At 42.8% G+C, this 12,634-nt stretch overlaps 1 protein-coding gene across 1 annotated transcript in view; it reads left to right on the top strand.

Moving 5' to 3' along the window:
- CABCOCO1 (ciliary associated calcium binding coiled-coil 1) overlaps positions 1-12,634 on the top strand; it is a 95,131-nt gene that overhangs the window by 6,191 nt on the left and 76,306 nt on the right. The window contains exon 3 of the mRNA XM_083145593.1: positions 9,813-9,982. Coding sequence (XP_083001719.1) covers positions 9,813-9,982 — 170 coding nt within the window. The remainder of the gene's footprint in view (positions 1-9,812; positions 9,983-12,634) is intronic.

The raw sequence follows: 12,634 nt of genomic DNA on the forward strand, positions 1-12,634 counted from the left end.
TTTCTCTTTCCTATATTTCCCTCACTGACCTCCCAGGCTGTGCCATTGCTTTTCCTTCTCTCCACACTGCACGCTGTCAGCATTTGAGTTACATTTACCCTGACTCCCTATGTCACTGCCATGTAATATTATCACGTCACCTCACATCAGCCAATGATTCAGGTCACAGCAGTCGTATCTAAACAACAAATTTTTAATTTGAATATCGAACAGTGTCTATCACTATCAGCATATAACACCGCTACATGGAATTGTGTTTCATTTAAATCCACATGTACATTAAAATGTATTTGTAAAGCACCACAGAGGTTAGAAGCTTATAGCCAACTGCGCTTAACATACTGTATGTATTATGAAACTATTTAGAGAAAAGCAGCACATCCCTTCCTCCCTGTCACCAGCCTATCACCTCCTCCCTGACAGCAGCACATCTCTGCCTCAAGCCCAAAGCTCCTCCCTGACAGCAGTCCATAATCACCTTACTGACAGCGGCCGATCCCTGCGGCAGCGGCCTATCCCTGCCTCACTGACAGCGGCCCATCCCCACCTCACTGACAGCGGCCGATCCCTGCGGCAGCGACCCATCCCCGCCTCACTGACAGCGGCCCATCCCCGCCTCACTGACAGCGGCCCATCCCCGCCTTACTGACAGCGGCCCATCCCCGCCTCACTGACAGCGGCCCATCCCCGCCTCACTGACAGCGGCCCATCCCCGCCTCACTGACAGCGGCCCATCCCCGCCTCGCTGACAGCGGCCGATCCCTGCGGCAGCGACCCATCCCCGCCTCACTGACAGCGGCCCATCCCCGCCTCACTGACAGCGGCCCATCCCCGCCTCAATGACAGCGGCCCATCCTTGCCTCACTGACAGCGGCCCATCCCCACCTCACTGACCATTTCATAAGATATATTATGCATATGTCAGTGATTCCCAAACTTTTTTGAATCATTGCGCACTAGAGTACCAGAGTTTTTTTTCATGACACCCCTAGGACAAATGTTTCTTATTGAGAAATTTAGAAAACAAAAATGAATTACCTATAGATTATAAGCTTGCGACCCAGGGCCCTCCTGCATTTTGACTGTCTGTAAATTCCCTGTTTGTTGTATCACTGTCTCCTTTTGTAAAGCGCAACGGAATATGATGCACTATGTAAGAAACTGTTAATAAATAATTACCAGTAAGCATATTGGGGGTTATTCTAGTTCACTCTTTCTGACAAAATCCTTCTTAGATGGACAAAACCATGTGCACTGCAGGTGGGGCAGATGTATCATGTGCAGAGAGAATTAGATTTGGGTGGGGTTTTACTTCAAAGTGAGATCTATATTGCAGTGTAAACATAAAGCAGCCAGTATTTACCCTGCACAGAAACAAAATAACACACTCAAATCTAATTCTCTCTGCACATTTTACATCTGCCCCTGTGCAGTGTACATGGTTTTGTCCATCTAAGAAGGATTTTGTCAGAAAGAGTGAACTAGAATAAGGCCCATTGTGTGTATATGTGATCCTTGTTGTGAGGGACAGGATTCACTTCTGTGTGTCCACATATGTTATGATTGGAATCCAACAAGTCTTGGATTTGCCTGTTGCATTTATCAAAAGAATTTGAATCAGTCCTGACCACCAACCCAGGTCACCCCTGCAAGTGCCAGTTTGTGTGTAATAAATATATATACTTTAGATCATAAGATACGGCAAATGGTCCTCTAAGTTGCGATTCAAACATTTTAGTTATTATTTACAGCATTTGAAATCTACAGCGATGTCTTGGGCAGCCAAGTGCCCTTTCTCATGAACTTGGCTGTCCAAAATGTCATTGTATATTTCAGATGCTGTAAATAAACACTTTGAATCACAACCTTGAGTTCTGTTTTCAATATCTTATGCTGGCAGCCGTGATACAACATAGCACACGCAACATGCAACATTTATATATAAACACATACATACACAGCTGCTGTTCGACAGAACACATGTAAGAAGCCCTTTGCTAGGTTATACCCATTACCCATATTTAATACCCACCTCGGCTAGAGGAAAAAAATTCTCATACCTTTTTTGGCAATCAATATGATCAATCAAATGACCTTATGCCAGTATGTACAGTATAATTAATGAAGAACTTTAGAAGCCTGTATGCTAGCACACCTAAATGGATTTACGATTGTATTAACATATCCCGGAAGTAGTCCCAGTGACGAAACGCGTATGGTTATCTATTGGAAATAGGCGTTATGATTTGGGGGTCAACTCCAAGCCATAACCGCTGTTTAGAACAGTTACGGCGGAGTGTTATGATGTGAGTGTAACCCAAAGCCGTGACCGATGTTTAGAACGGTCACAGCGTTCCTACACTGACTCTGTTGGCCTTCATGGGGATGACTGGCTTCTGGATACTAGGCTTCACCTACAATAGCCACGTCTGAAGGAGCGAATTAGGTCCAGCCCAACTCTGGTGCCACCAGGTCTTACAGGGGACAAAGAGTCAGTTATCCCTAGAGAAAGTACAAAAGGACAACTAACTAACGGAAACCTAAACAAGGTAATGGAAAAAAAGGGAGTGGCCAGAAACAAGAGATGGGATACCAGAGAGCATGAAATAACATCAAGCAGGATAACAAGAGTATATAAAGAACCAGGTCAAGAAAACTCTTGGACACCTGTAACGAACCAGGAGCTGATGGATGACTCTCCAGGATAGCTGACACAAGCCCTCCGTGACTGAGTGGAGCATAGAGGAGGCAAGCTAGACAGCTAATGGAAACTGGAAGCTAACTGCATGCACATGGAAACAGGCTTGGAACATAAGACACCAGATGGAACAAACTGAACAGACTGCTGGAAGCAGTAAGCAAGAAGCTAGTAACTGGAAGCTGTGAACTAGAAGCTATAACTGGTGTTGGGGTCTGGGTCTGCAGTGAGTATAAAGGGAGCAAGCACCAATCAGCACTGTTGGAAAGGCACAAGCCTCCTGAAGCACATATTACCTGCAGGTGAACTAATTAGACAACAGCCTTGTATGCAGAGCAACACACAGGATTGAGCTGCAATAGCACATACATACCACAGGAGGCCACAAAATAATCCCATACCAAAAACATGAGAATCCTAGAATGCTCACAGAAAATGACATGACACCGCAGTGGCTCATAACAATAGGAAGTTGTTTCTAAACTACCTTTTGATTGTTTAAATTAGAAATGTGATGTTTTAATTAATGTAAATTCATGTTTATTAACTTTTAAAAAACTGTTTATAATAAATATATTGTTCATGAAAACTTCCTGTTTCAATTAGAATTTACAGCCCTATTATTGGGTAGGAAAAAATGTTCTAGGAAGTCATATACGTCTAAGCGCCCTGAGTGTTATCTGTCAAGTGATTCCTGGTCAGTTACACTGGCGTATATTTAAAAAGTGCACCCATTTTTTTATCAGTACTTCGGTAGTGCAATAAGAAAACCTTAATAATTTTCCAGGAGATCTGCACATGTGCAGTAGACTGGGACCCTATTTGCTTTCCCAGAGTCTGTTGCGCATGCACAGATTTCCTGGAAAATGTCCAGAGTCTACAGCGATGCCAGTTCGAGGTGAGGGTGCACACATGGGCCTCCTCTAGAAGTGCCCTTGATTAGTTAATACCCTGAATGTGTCTCATTATGGTTCCAGTATATTTATTCTTTATTATAACCAGTTATTTATATAGCACGCACATAATCCGCAGCACACAAAAACATAACACAGTACATTTTATTAGTGATACATAATGATATATATAACATACATGATGTGATTGTTAATGATGCAACAAAGACAAATATACATAAGTATTACCCTTCATACAATCAATCCTATTTAATAATTTGACATTTCTAAATTAATCTTATCCCAGGTACAGTAATAAATATTGATTGGCACTGATTGTTTGTACTAATTAGAAGCTCTAGAGGCAACAGGCCCAATCAGCTGTGCTCTAATGTGCCCATACAGTGGTCCGACTTCCCTTGAAGAGTCACAAATCGGACCTGATATCCCTTGAACTTCCCAGGCAGCTCCCCGGTAGTGTGTACTTCCAATTTGGCACTTGATTTGACATATTTCCATGCAGTTTATTTATTATTATTATTATTATTATTATTATTATTATTATTATCAGTTTCTTATATAGCGCACACATTCCACAGCGCTTTATAGAGAATATTTGAACATTCACATCAGTCCCTGCCCCAGTGGAGCTTACGATCTATATTCCCTACCACATGTACACACACACATTCATTCTAGGGTTCATGTTGTTGGGAGCAAACTAACTTGGCAGTATATTTTTGGATTGTGGAAGGAAACTGGAGTACCCGGAAAAAAATCCCACAAACAACGGGAGAATATACAAACTGTACACAGTTAGGGCCATGGTGGGAATTGACCTCAGTGCTGTGAAGCAGTAATGCTAACCATTACATCTTCTGTGCTGCCCTAGTATATCAATACATATGATTGAGTCAACAATGGTGTAACAAGAACAAAGATAACAGACACGGAGTAGGGTCAAATGTCAATACTAAAGTGCTCTATGTTGTTATAGAAGAAAAGTCTGCATACCAGATGGTAATTCTGTAAGGCTTGTCTGTGTTGCTGTTCGTAGATAGCTGCCGCTTCAGTACTTGGTCTGGCATGACTTTTAAATACATGTAGATGATATCCTTAGTATAGCAGCATACATGAAATAAAATTCAATGATGTGATATTGCTAGTCAATGGGTTAAGAGGTGTGGCTAAAGGGCCGCTATAATAAATAAAAACCATTTTTGGAATGGACATGTATACGCTTCCAAATGGTATGCAGAGAAATTCTCCATAGTGCAATATAGTTTTATAACCATATATTTATTGCTCTAACACAGCAAACATGAGAACTTACATAGAAAAATAAACAGGGTACTTATCTGTCTTTCACAATCTTTAGCATAACTTACTCAAGAACCGGCTGGCCACACCACATCCCTACTTACAAAGGGATGCAGTTAAAATCCCGGCGGTCGGGATTCCGGCGTTCAAAATCCCGACGCCGGAATCCCGACTGCCGAAATCCCGACACATTCTCCCTCCCTGGGTGTCCACAACACCCCTGGAGAGAGAATAAATTAGTGTGCCGAGCGTAGCTCGGCACCGGGCCCGCTGCGTGGATTCTGAACGCCGGGATCCCGACCGCCGGGATTCAGTACTGAATCCCTTACAAAGGCTTGGGACTGAGTTGGGGCATACAAAGCCAGTGGTAAGAAAGGCTGCTTACCTTCCGGACATTAGGTGCAGACAGCAGAGGGGATCGCAGCAGAGGCCTCTACACACAGGCCCTGATACATCCTTCCCTGTCTCTGCAGACAGGTCCCCCAGAGATCCGTACCCCTCTTCTATAATAAGAGGTATGTCTAAATTTTAATTCATACTTAACCAAAATTGATAAATGAGGTACCATTTTAAAGATTAAGTTCTCTGCCGAATGCTTCAGCTTCACCCCGTGTGTAGGCCCCTTAAGATGATAATTTTTGCTTGGCTACTCCAAATGGCTACATAGAACAGGTTCTTCTTTCATCCTACTAAAACCACCTACCTCGCTATAAAATTATTTGTATTTTATTTGCATGCAAAATTTTCAAACAGGCCCCATTGTCGTCATTTAATTTCCAAATTACATTGTGCCCTATAAGAAATGGCATTTTTGGGTGATAGTCAAATTATTCAATTTTAGTTTTTCTTCTTTTTTGAGTTGATTTTTGTCTTCAGTGAGTCACCAATTTGCAAAACGTTGGTAAAAATGTTAACAATATCAACCTTTTATTAAATAAACCCCCTGGCCTTGAGACTACTCCCAAACACCCCCACTCCCTCTCACCCATGCATGCACACACATCGTGCTAGTAGATTTAGAAGCGGGATAGTAGGAGACTGGAAAGAAAGATGCTCTTTAATGGCAGGAGCTGCTAAAACTCAACATGTGCAGCATCTCCCCATTAGATATCTTCCTACAGTCCTTACAAAGAGAGCTGTGGCAATCAAATATGTAATCTTTGTGGGGGGATTTCTGGGTACTCAGAAACCAGCTATCCCCTCCCCTCCATCCCTTCTAGTGTACACCACTGATTACCGCTGGTGATTGCAGATTGCACTGGTGGGTTTCAAACTTCTGGTAGCTGTTCTCCAGGATATTCAAAAAGGCATACATATGAAACAACATAGAGTGTACTGTTTTATAAAAGGTGAGGAGAATTCAGCCATAACAACTTAACTTGTTGGCGTTGCCGGCATTCATAACACCAATGCCAGCATCCCGACTACTGCCAGGAGACTGGCGCCAGAATTCCGACATCACTGAGGATGCCGACATCTGAATCCCAGCTGCCAGGATGCTGAATATAAGTATGATGGTGTGGGTTAGGGTTAGGCTGGGGATGGGGATGGGGGGGGGGGATGTGTAGTTTTAGGCACAAGGGGGAAACTTGGGGTTGGGCTGTGGGGGGAGGGGGAGGTTAGGGTTAGGCTTCAGGGAGGGTGGGTTAGGCAGTTAGAAGGTAAGGTTAGGACATGTGGCTGGAGAGTTAGGTTTAGGCAGTGGTGTATGGGGGTTAGGCACTAGCAGGGAGGGTTAGGGTAAGGCTGCGGGGAGGAGGGTTATAGTTAAGCTGCTGGGGGAGTTGGGGGGGGGGGGGGGTAAGTATACTTACCTGTCCCCTGTCGGTATTCCCTCCTTCAGGATACCGGCACGGGAATCCCAAATACCAGTCATCCATATGTATCCCCGCATGGGATGTGGCCATAGCTAGCTGGGCTTTAGCTGACCATCACAATTCCTTTGATAGCTATGGTCTCTGGGAGTAAAGGTTGTTGCATAAAGAATTTTTTCATGCTTGTCTGTCCTGTGACTAAAATTCGCTCTAATATTTCCCTGCAAGACTTGTCAGCTCTACTTACAAATGACAGCGGTACCCATTTTCTCTATCTCCACTATAGTTATTGGTAGGTAGCCTTGCGCTCACCCTCTGGATGTAACAGATGCGTGTGTTTATCAAATGTGAAAGAGAGAAGTGACACACTGGATAAATAATAATGGATTTATTTGTGCTGACAAATACTAAAATGCAACATAAGTCCATATGCCTATAACCGGTGCTGCAAGGTGGTATAGATGCACTGTTCTGGGCAATGGGCTATTATGTTGCGGTGGTGGTGGGGGATGGGGGTATGGGGATGACTCAGTGATAGGTGTACCACGGAGTGAAGGGTGAAGGCAAGTTCAGTCTGTAACAGTCTGTGGCAGAGAGGTCAAAGTGAGAGTGTAAATGTCACCGGGGGCTGGCGTCCCTAACCTCCCGGTGATACACTCAACTCTTACCCGATACCTGGTCTCGTAAGGCTCCGTGTCCCTCGCTGCGTCTCTATCTTGTATCCATCAAACATCCATCACTAAGTCTCCTCCTGACACAGGAGTAGAGCGCACACAGCTCCGGCAGAAACTGCACTTCAGGCGCACGCTCACCAGCCGAACCCGGAAGTGACGGGAGACGCCGTAGAGCAGTGTGGAACAGCTGCCGGCAGCAAGCGTACACACCGGTGAAGATAGACAGAGACGCGGCGAGGGACACGGAGCCTCACGAGACCAGGTATCGGGTAACAGTTGAGTGTATCACCGGGAGGTAAGGGACGCCAGCCCCCGGTGACATTTACACTCTCACCTTGACCTCTCTGCCACAGACTGTTACAGACTGAACTTGCCTTCACCCTTCACTCCGTGGTACACCTATCACTGAGTCATCCCCCACCACCACCACAATATAATAGCCCATTGCCCAGAACAGTGCATCTATACCACCTTGCAGCACCGGTTATAGGCATACGGACTTATATTGCATTTTAGTATTTGTCAGCACAAATAAATCCGTTATTATTTATCCAGTGTGTCACTTCTCTCTTTCACATTTGATAAACACACACATCTGTTACATCCAGAGGGTGAGCGCAAGGCTACCTACCAATAACTATACTACTGCTTAGGAGCCTGGACCACTCCAGCCTGGCAGCCCCCTCGTAACAACTGGTATCTAGTGCTAGCATTCCTATTTGTTTACTCTGTCTCCACTAAGCAATGAAGACAAAGAAAACTTGATAGTATTAACACAAACCCCATAATCGTGAGTTGGGGTACGAATACCACATCATTCGATAGCTGCTGACATTTGGGAAAGGCTGTGGATTTTGTACCCGCAGGTTGTGTCCTTGTTAGCTGTTGCAGTGCAATATCCAGTACAAATTTACTTAGTGAATGTGTTTCATTAATGCAGATTAATAATTGTATGCACCAGTTTAACATATTGTGAATACACGTGCGATATTGATGCGTAGCTTATATAAGTAGCCATATAATTAAGGTACTAAATGTCACTAACACTGGCAGAAATGAGCAGCACAAATTACATGTTCTTATTTTTTAGATTAAATTGGTCACTCTTAGGAATGACTAACACAGTGACAAACCCCCATTTATCACAGAGCTAATGAAAAGCAAGCTATAGGGGTCTGCCTATACACCTTCCCATTACTACGAATCTCATCTGTTCCCCAATGTTACATTTTCTTATAACAAGATCAGACATCTGCAGGAATTTCAGACATTTGTGCTTGAATGAACCGTGATATTATGCAAAGTAATACAAGACCTGATGTTAATGAAACACTAATATAATCCGTTCTGAGAGTTTACTTTATTAAAATATTTTTTTCTGCTACGTTTTTGCAGGAGTTATTCATTTATGTCTACTTCATATGGAGTAGGCCAGGACTATCCAACCTTCTGCCTTCCAGCCTCCCTCCTTTAGTCATATACAGTACATAATGAGCATCTCTGGCTCTTTACCCTCTGTGACTGCAGGCTGTCTCCTTGACCTCTTAGCCAAGACAAATGCACGCATGTCATGGCCGTTTTAGGGTAATCTCCGAGCCTGCCTCTGAGTACGCAGTTATTTCCGATGGGCATTTTGAGCGACCATAGGCTTGCACAGATGAACAATCAATGGTGTGTAGGCAGATGCTTCTTTGCACGCAGTGGCAAATTGGAAACACCAATGATGGATGTTTGTAAGGGAAAACCAGGTTGGGGGTCTCACAATGAAATGATCAGGGGTGCATTCATATTGATATTGGGTCGTGCTCAGCATGCAGGCATCTTCAGATGTGCAGATGCAGGCATCTTTAGATGTGCCCTCATACATCTAGACTCAATGCACTGCAAGATGCCTGGCGGGCATGAGTCGGCAGTTCCTGGGCAACTCTACCAACATCCAGCAACTATTTTTGCCAAAAATACACCTTCTTTGCATCACTATGTAAAGAGGATGCATAAGCAGCTTCTGTTGAATTTAAAATGATATATGGCATGCCTATTTTCTGTGTGTTACTGTGGCTGTCTCTGCACACAAAAAGTGCCACACTGCAGTGCTTTCCTGGAAAACACTGTATTGTAGAATTGTATGCAGATACAGCTGCAGTCACACACAGAACATAGGCATGCCGTATATCATTGTGCATCCTACCTGCATAGTGATGCATTAAGACACATTTTAATGGAAAAAGTGGCATGCTCTGCGATAATGAGTGAGCTGTTTAACATGACTGTAGCAAGGATGTAGGAGGACACATCTATATTCACGCGCTGCTTTGCAGCAGAGCTTCAGTGACAGAGTGTATGTGTATACAAAGAAAACTGTTTTCATGTGAAATTTTATGTGAATATGTCAATTTTTATCTACTTTGTGCAGATTATTTGAAGAGTTTCTTAAATATAAAGATCCTCAGACAGATCTAAAGGAAGCCGTCTTGATAGACTATTATGTGTCTGGTTTCTTCATGGGAAAAGACATGAACTTTAACACGGAGCAGCTGACTGGCTTAATGGGGTTATTACATTTTCTAATAGAAAATATTGAGGGTAAGTGTAATGATATGCTTATATGCTTTATTACCACAATGTTGCTTATACAGAGGGAATAGCTCTTTAGTAAGTGTGGCATAATTGTGTGAGTTTGCACATACAGGCATACAGAGATGTACACTTATGCAGTCACAGCTGAGATCCCTTTCGCAGCGGATATCAGAAAATGGGGCAGATGTATTAAGCTTGGTGAAGAGATAAACTGGAGATAAAGTGGAAGGAGATAATGCAGCAGCCAATCAGATCCCAACTGTCATATTTCAAACACAGCTGATTGGCTGGTGCGTTAACTCTTTCAAGTTATCTCCACTTTATCTCCAGTTTATCTCTTCTCCAGGCTTAATACATCTGCCCCAGTATGCTTATGCTGTAGCCGCTTACAAATATATTTAGATGCCCACCGCCAGCCTTGCAAATATCCGCATTTACTTGCACACAAGCTGCTGTGGTCCAAGATCCTTTAATAATTGACCACTTGAGTAACCCTATGGTTCCGCAGGATGGCCACTGGAACTTAGGTACTTGCTCCATGTTTTCTGCTTACGAGATCACAGATGTAGGCCAAAATACACACCCCAAAAGCTTCGCGACATGCCTGCAGTTTTTAATCTACTCCCCGTAACCTGTGACGTTAATGGATGTCAGCTGCCCCCACTCTTTTCATACAGGGAGCCCACAGATCTAAGACACCAAAGAGGTATTTTAGATCTGTGAGCGCTGTAGACCTCAAGGTGCCCACAGACGCTACAATTGTACTGTGCTATGCGTTTTTGACTGTACAATGGTTCTATACAATTTTTCTTCCAGCTTGCTATGAGATGTGCACTTGGATGCATGTGATGAACCCATGTTTGTAATGTTAAATTTCAGATGTAGTCTAAAAAGTATGTGCAGCACGTACTTTTTTAGACATACAATATCGGGCTCCAGGGAACATAAACACCATCCAATAATTGTACATAAGATGCAATTTGTGCTTAAAAAGTACAAAACGCATTCGATAATTGTAGCGTCTGTGGGCACCTTTATTCGATGGTCGGCGACCGTCGAATGATTTTGCTCCCACACTCATGCTGCGAATGGATGTTTTTACAAAACATTCATTCACATGCGTGCGGGTGCAATATGGGTGCGGGCCGCAGATTGTGAATGCAATCTGCGTGTGGACCTGTGAATTTTGCAGCTTTGTGGGTCAACCAGAATGACCCCCCTAGTTTATAATGGCAGCAGTAAAATCGAGGCAACGAACAGTGTAGGGATCCACCCCAAAAATTGCTTTCAAAACTAGGCTTTCGCAGGCTGAGCTGTTGACACTATAGCAGGGAATGCTATATGAGGGCATTGACAGCAGCCAACAGTCTTTCTTAACCCTTTGAGTGAATTTCCCAAAATAGGGCTAGAAATTGCTAAGCAAACATTTTTATTTATCATAAGGGCATGTAATGTTTACCTTATATATAAAATATAGGGGGAAATTTACTAAGATGGGAGTTCTATTTGACATGGGATGTTGCTATCTTTTTTAGACAGTGCTAAATAAAAAAAATTATTATTTATTTAAATTTATATAACAAATGTGAGGGACACTGGCATTTTTAGCAAATGTTTTGCACATGTCTCACAGACTCCTGGGTTGGTGGGTGTGGGAAAAATTTTATATATATATATATGTCTGAAGGCAGACCAAAACGTCGGCGCACAGAGCACTTTAATGTTGGTTAATATGGAGGAATTATCTTTTAAATACTTAATTTGCAAACAAAGTCCGGTGAGTGGCCTAATTTATTTACTCTATATTTTGGATGGACCTGACCCTTGGGACATTTGAGCTGACACCCAGGCAGCTGTCTTTCTGTATTGGTGGAGAGTGTGAACCTATCATCTGGATATATATATATATATATATATATATATATATATATATATATATATATATATATATATATATATATATATATAATAACTGTGGAAACGAATCGGCACTCCCCTGTTATGGTGCCTGCCTTCAGCAGAAATTTGTAGATAGGGAAAGAAGGCTGTTTTACTCCAGAGTAGAATTTTCAAAGGTTATACCGGGTGTGGGGGAGGTCCGACTTCCGGGTGCATCATCGTCCTCCCGCACTGGCGTGATCCCTGCTTCCTCCGCTGCTATGGCAACCCGACGCTTGCTGGGATTCAAACCCTCGGCCGCCTCACAGCGTTAAAAATGCGTGCTGCAAACAAACACAAGTAAAACGGCAATTAGTTTAAACAAAGTGCAAACAGAGTATAAGTATGATATATCCACTTAAAGAGAATTCTATTCAATGAACCGTGGTACTGTGTTACATTGCTATTGCTGCTGGCCTCCATGGATGTTTAATGACAGTCAGTGTTCTCAATAAAACATTAAGTATACTTGAATGTGACACTGACACTGGACACTGAACACAGAGTGACACAGAAACACTGTCCAGTTCAATCGTTCGTTCGTTAATATATATATAGTTTTGTTTTACTAGTTCACAATTAGCTCCAGTTAGCCTTGGTATGCCCTTATTATTATTATTATTATTATTATTATTATTATTATCCTATACAGAATATGTATGTAATTTTTATATAGGTTGCAGCCATCTCTGCATCAAACTAACATCTTATCTTTATAAG

The sequence above is a fragment of the Crinia signifera genome, chromosome 6, assembly GCF_055691185.1.
Source record: "Crinia signifera chromosome 6, ASM5569118v1, whole genome shotgun sequence".
Lineage (NCBI taxonomy): Eukaryota > Metazoa > Chordata > Amphibia > Anura > Myobatrachidae > Crinia > Crinia signifera.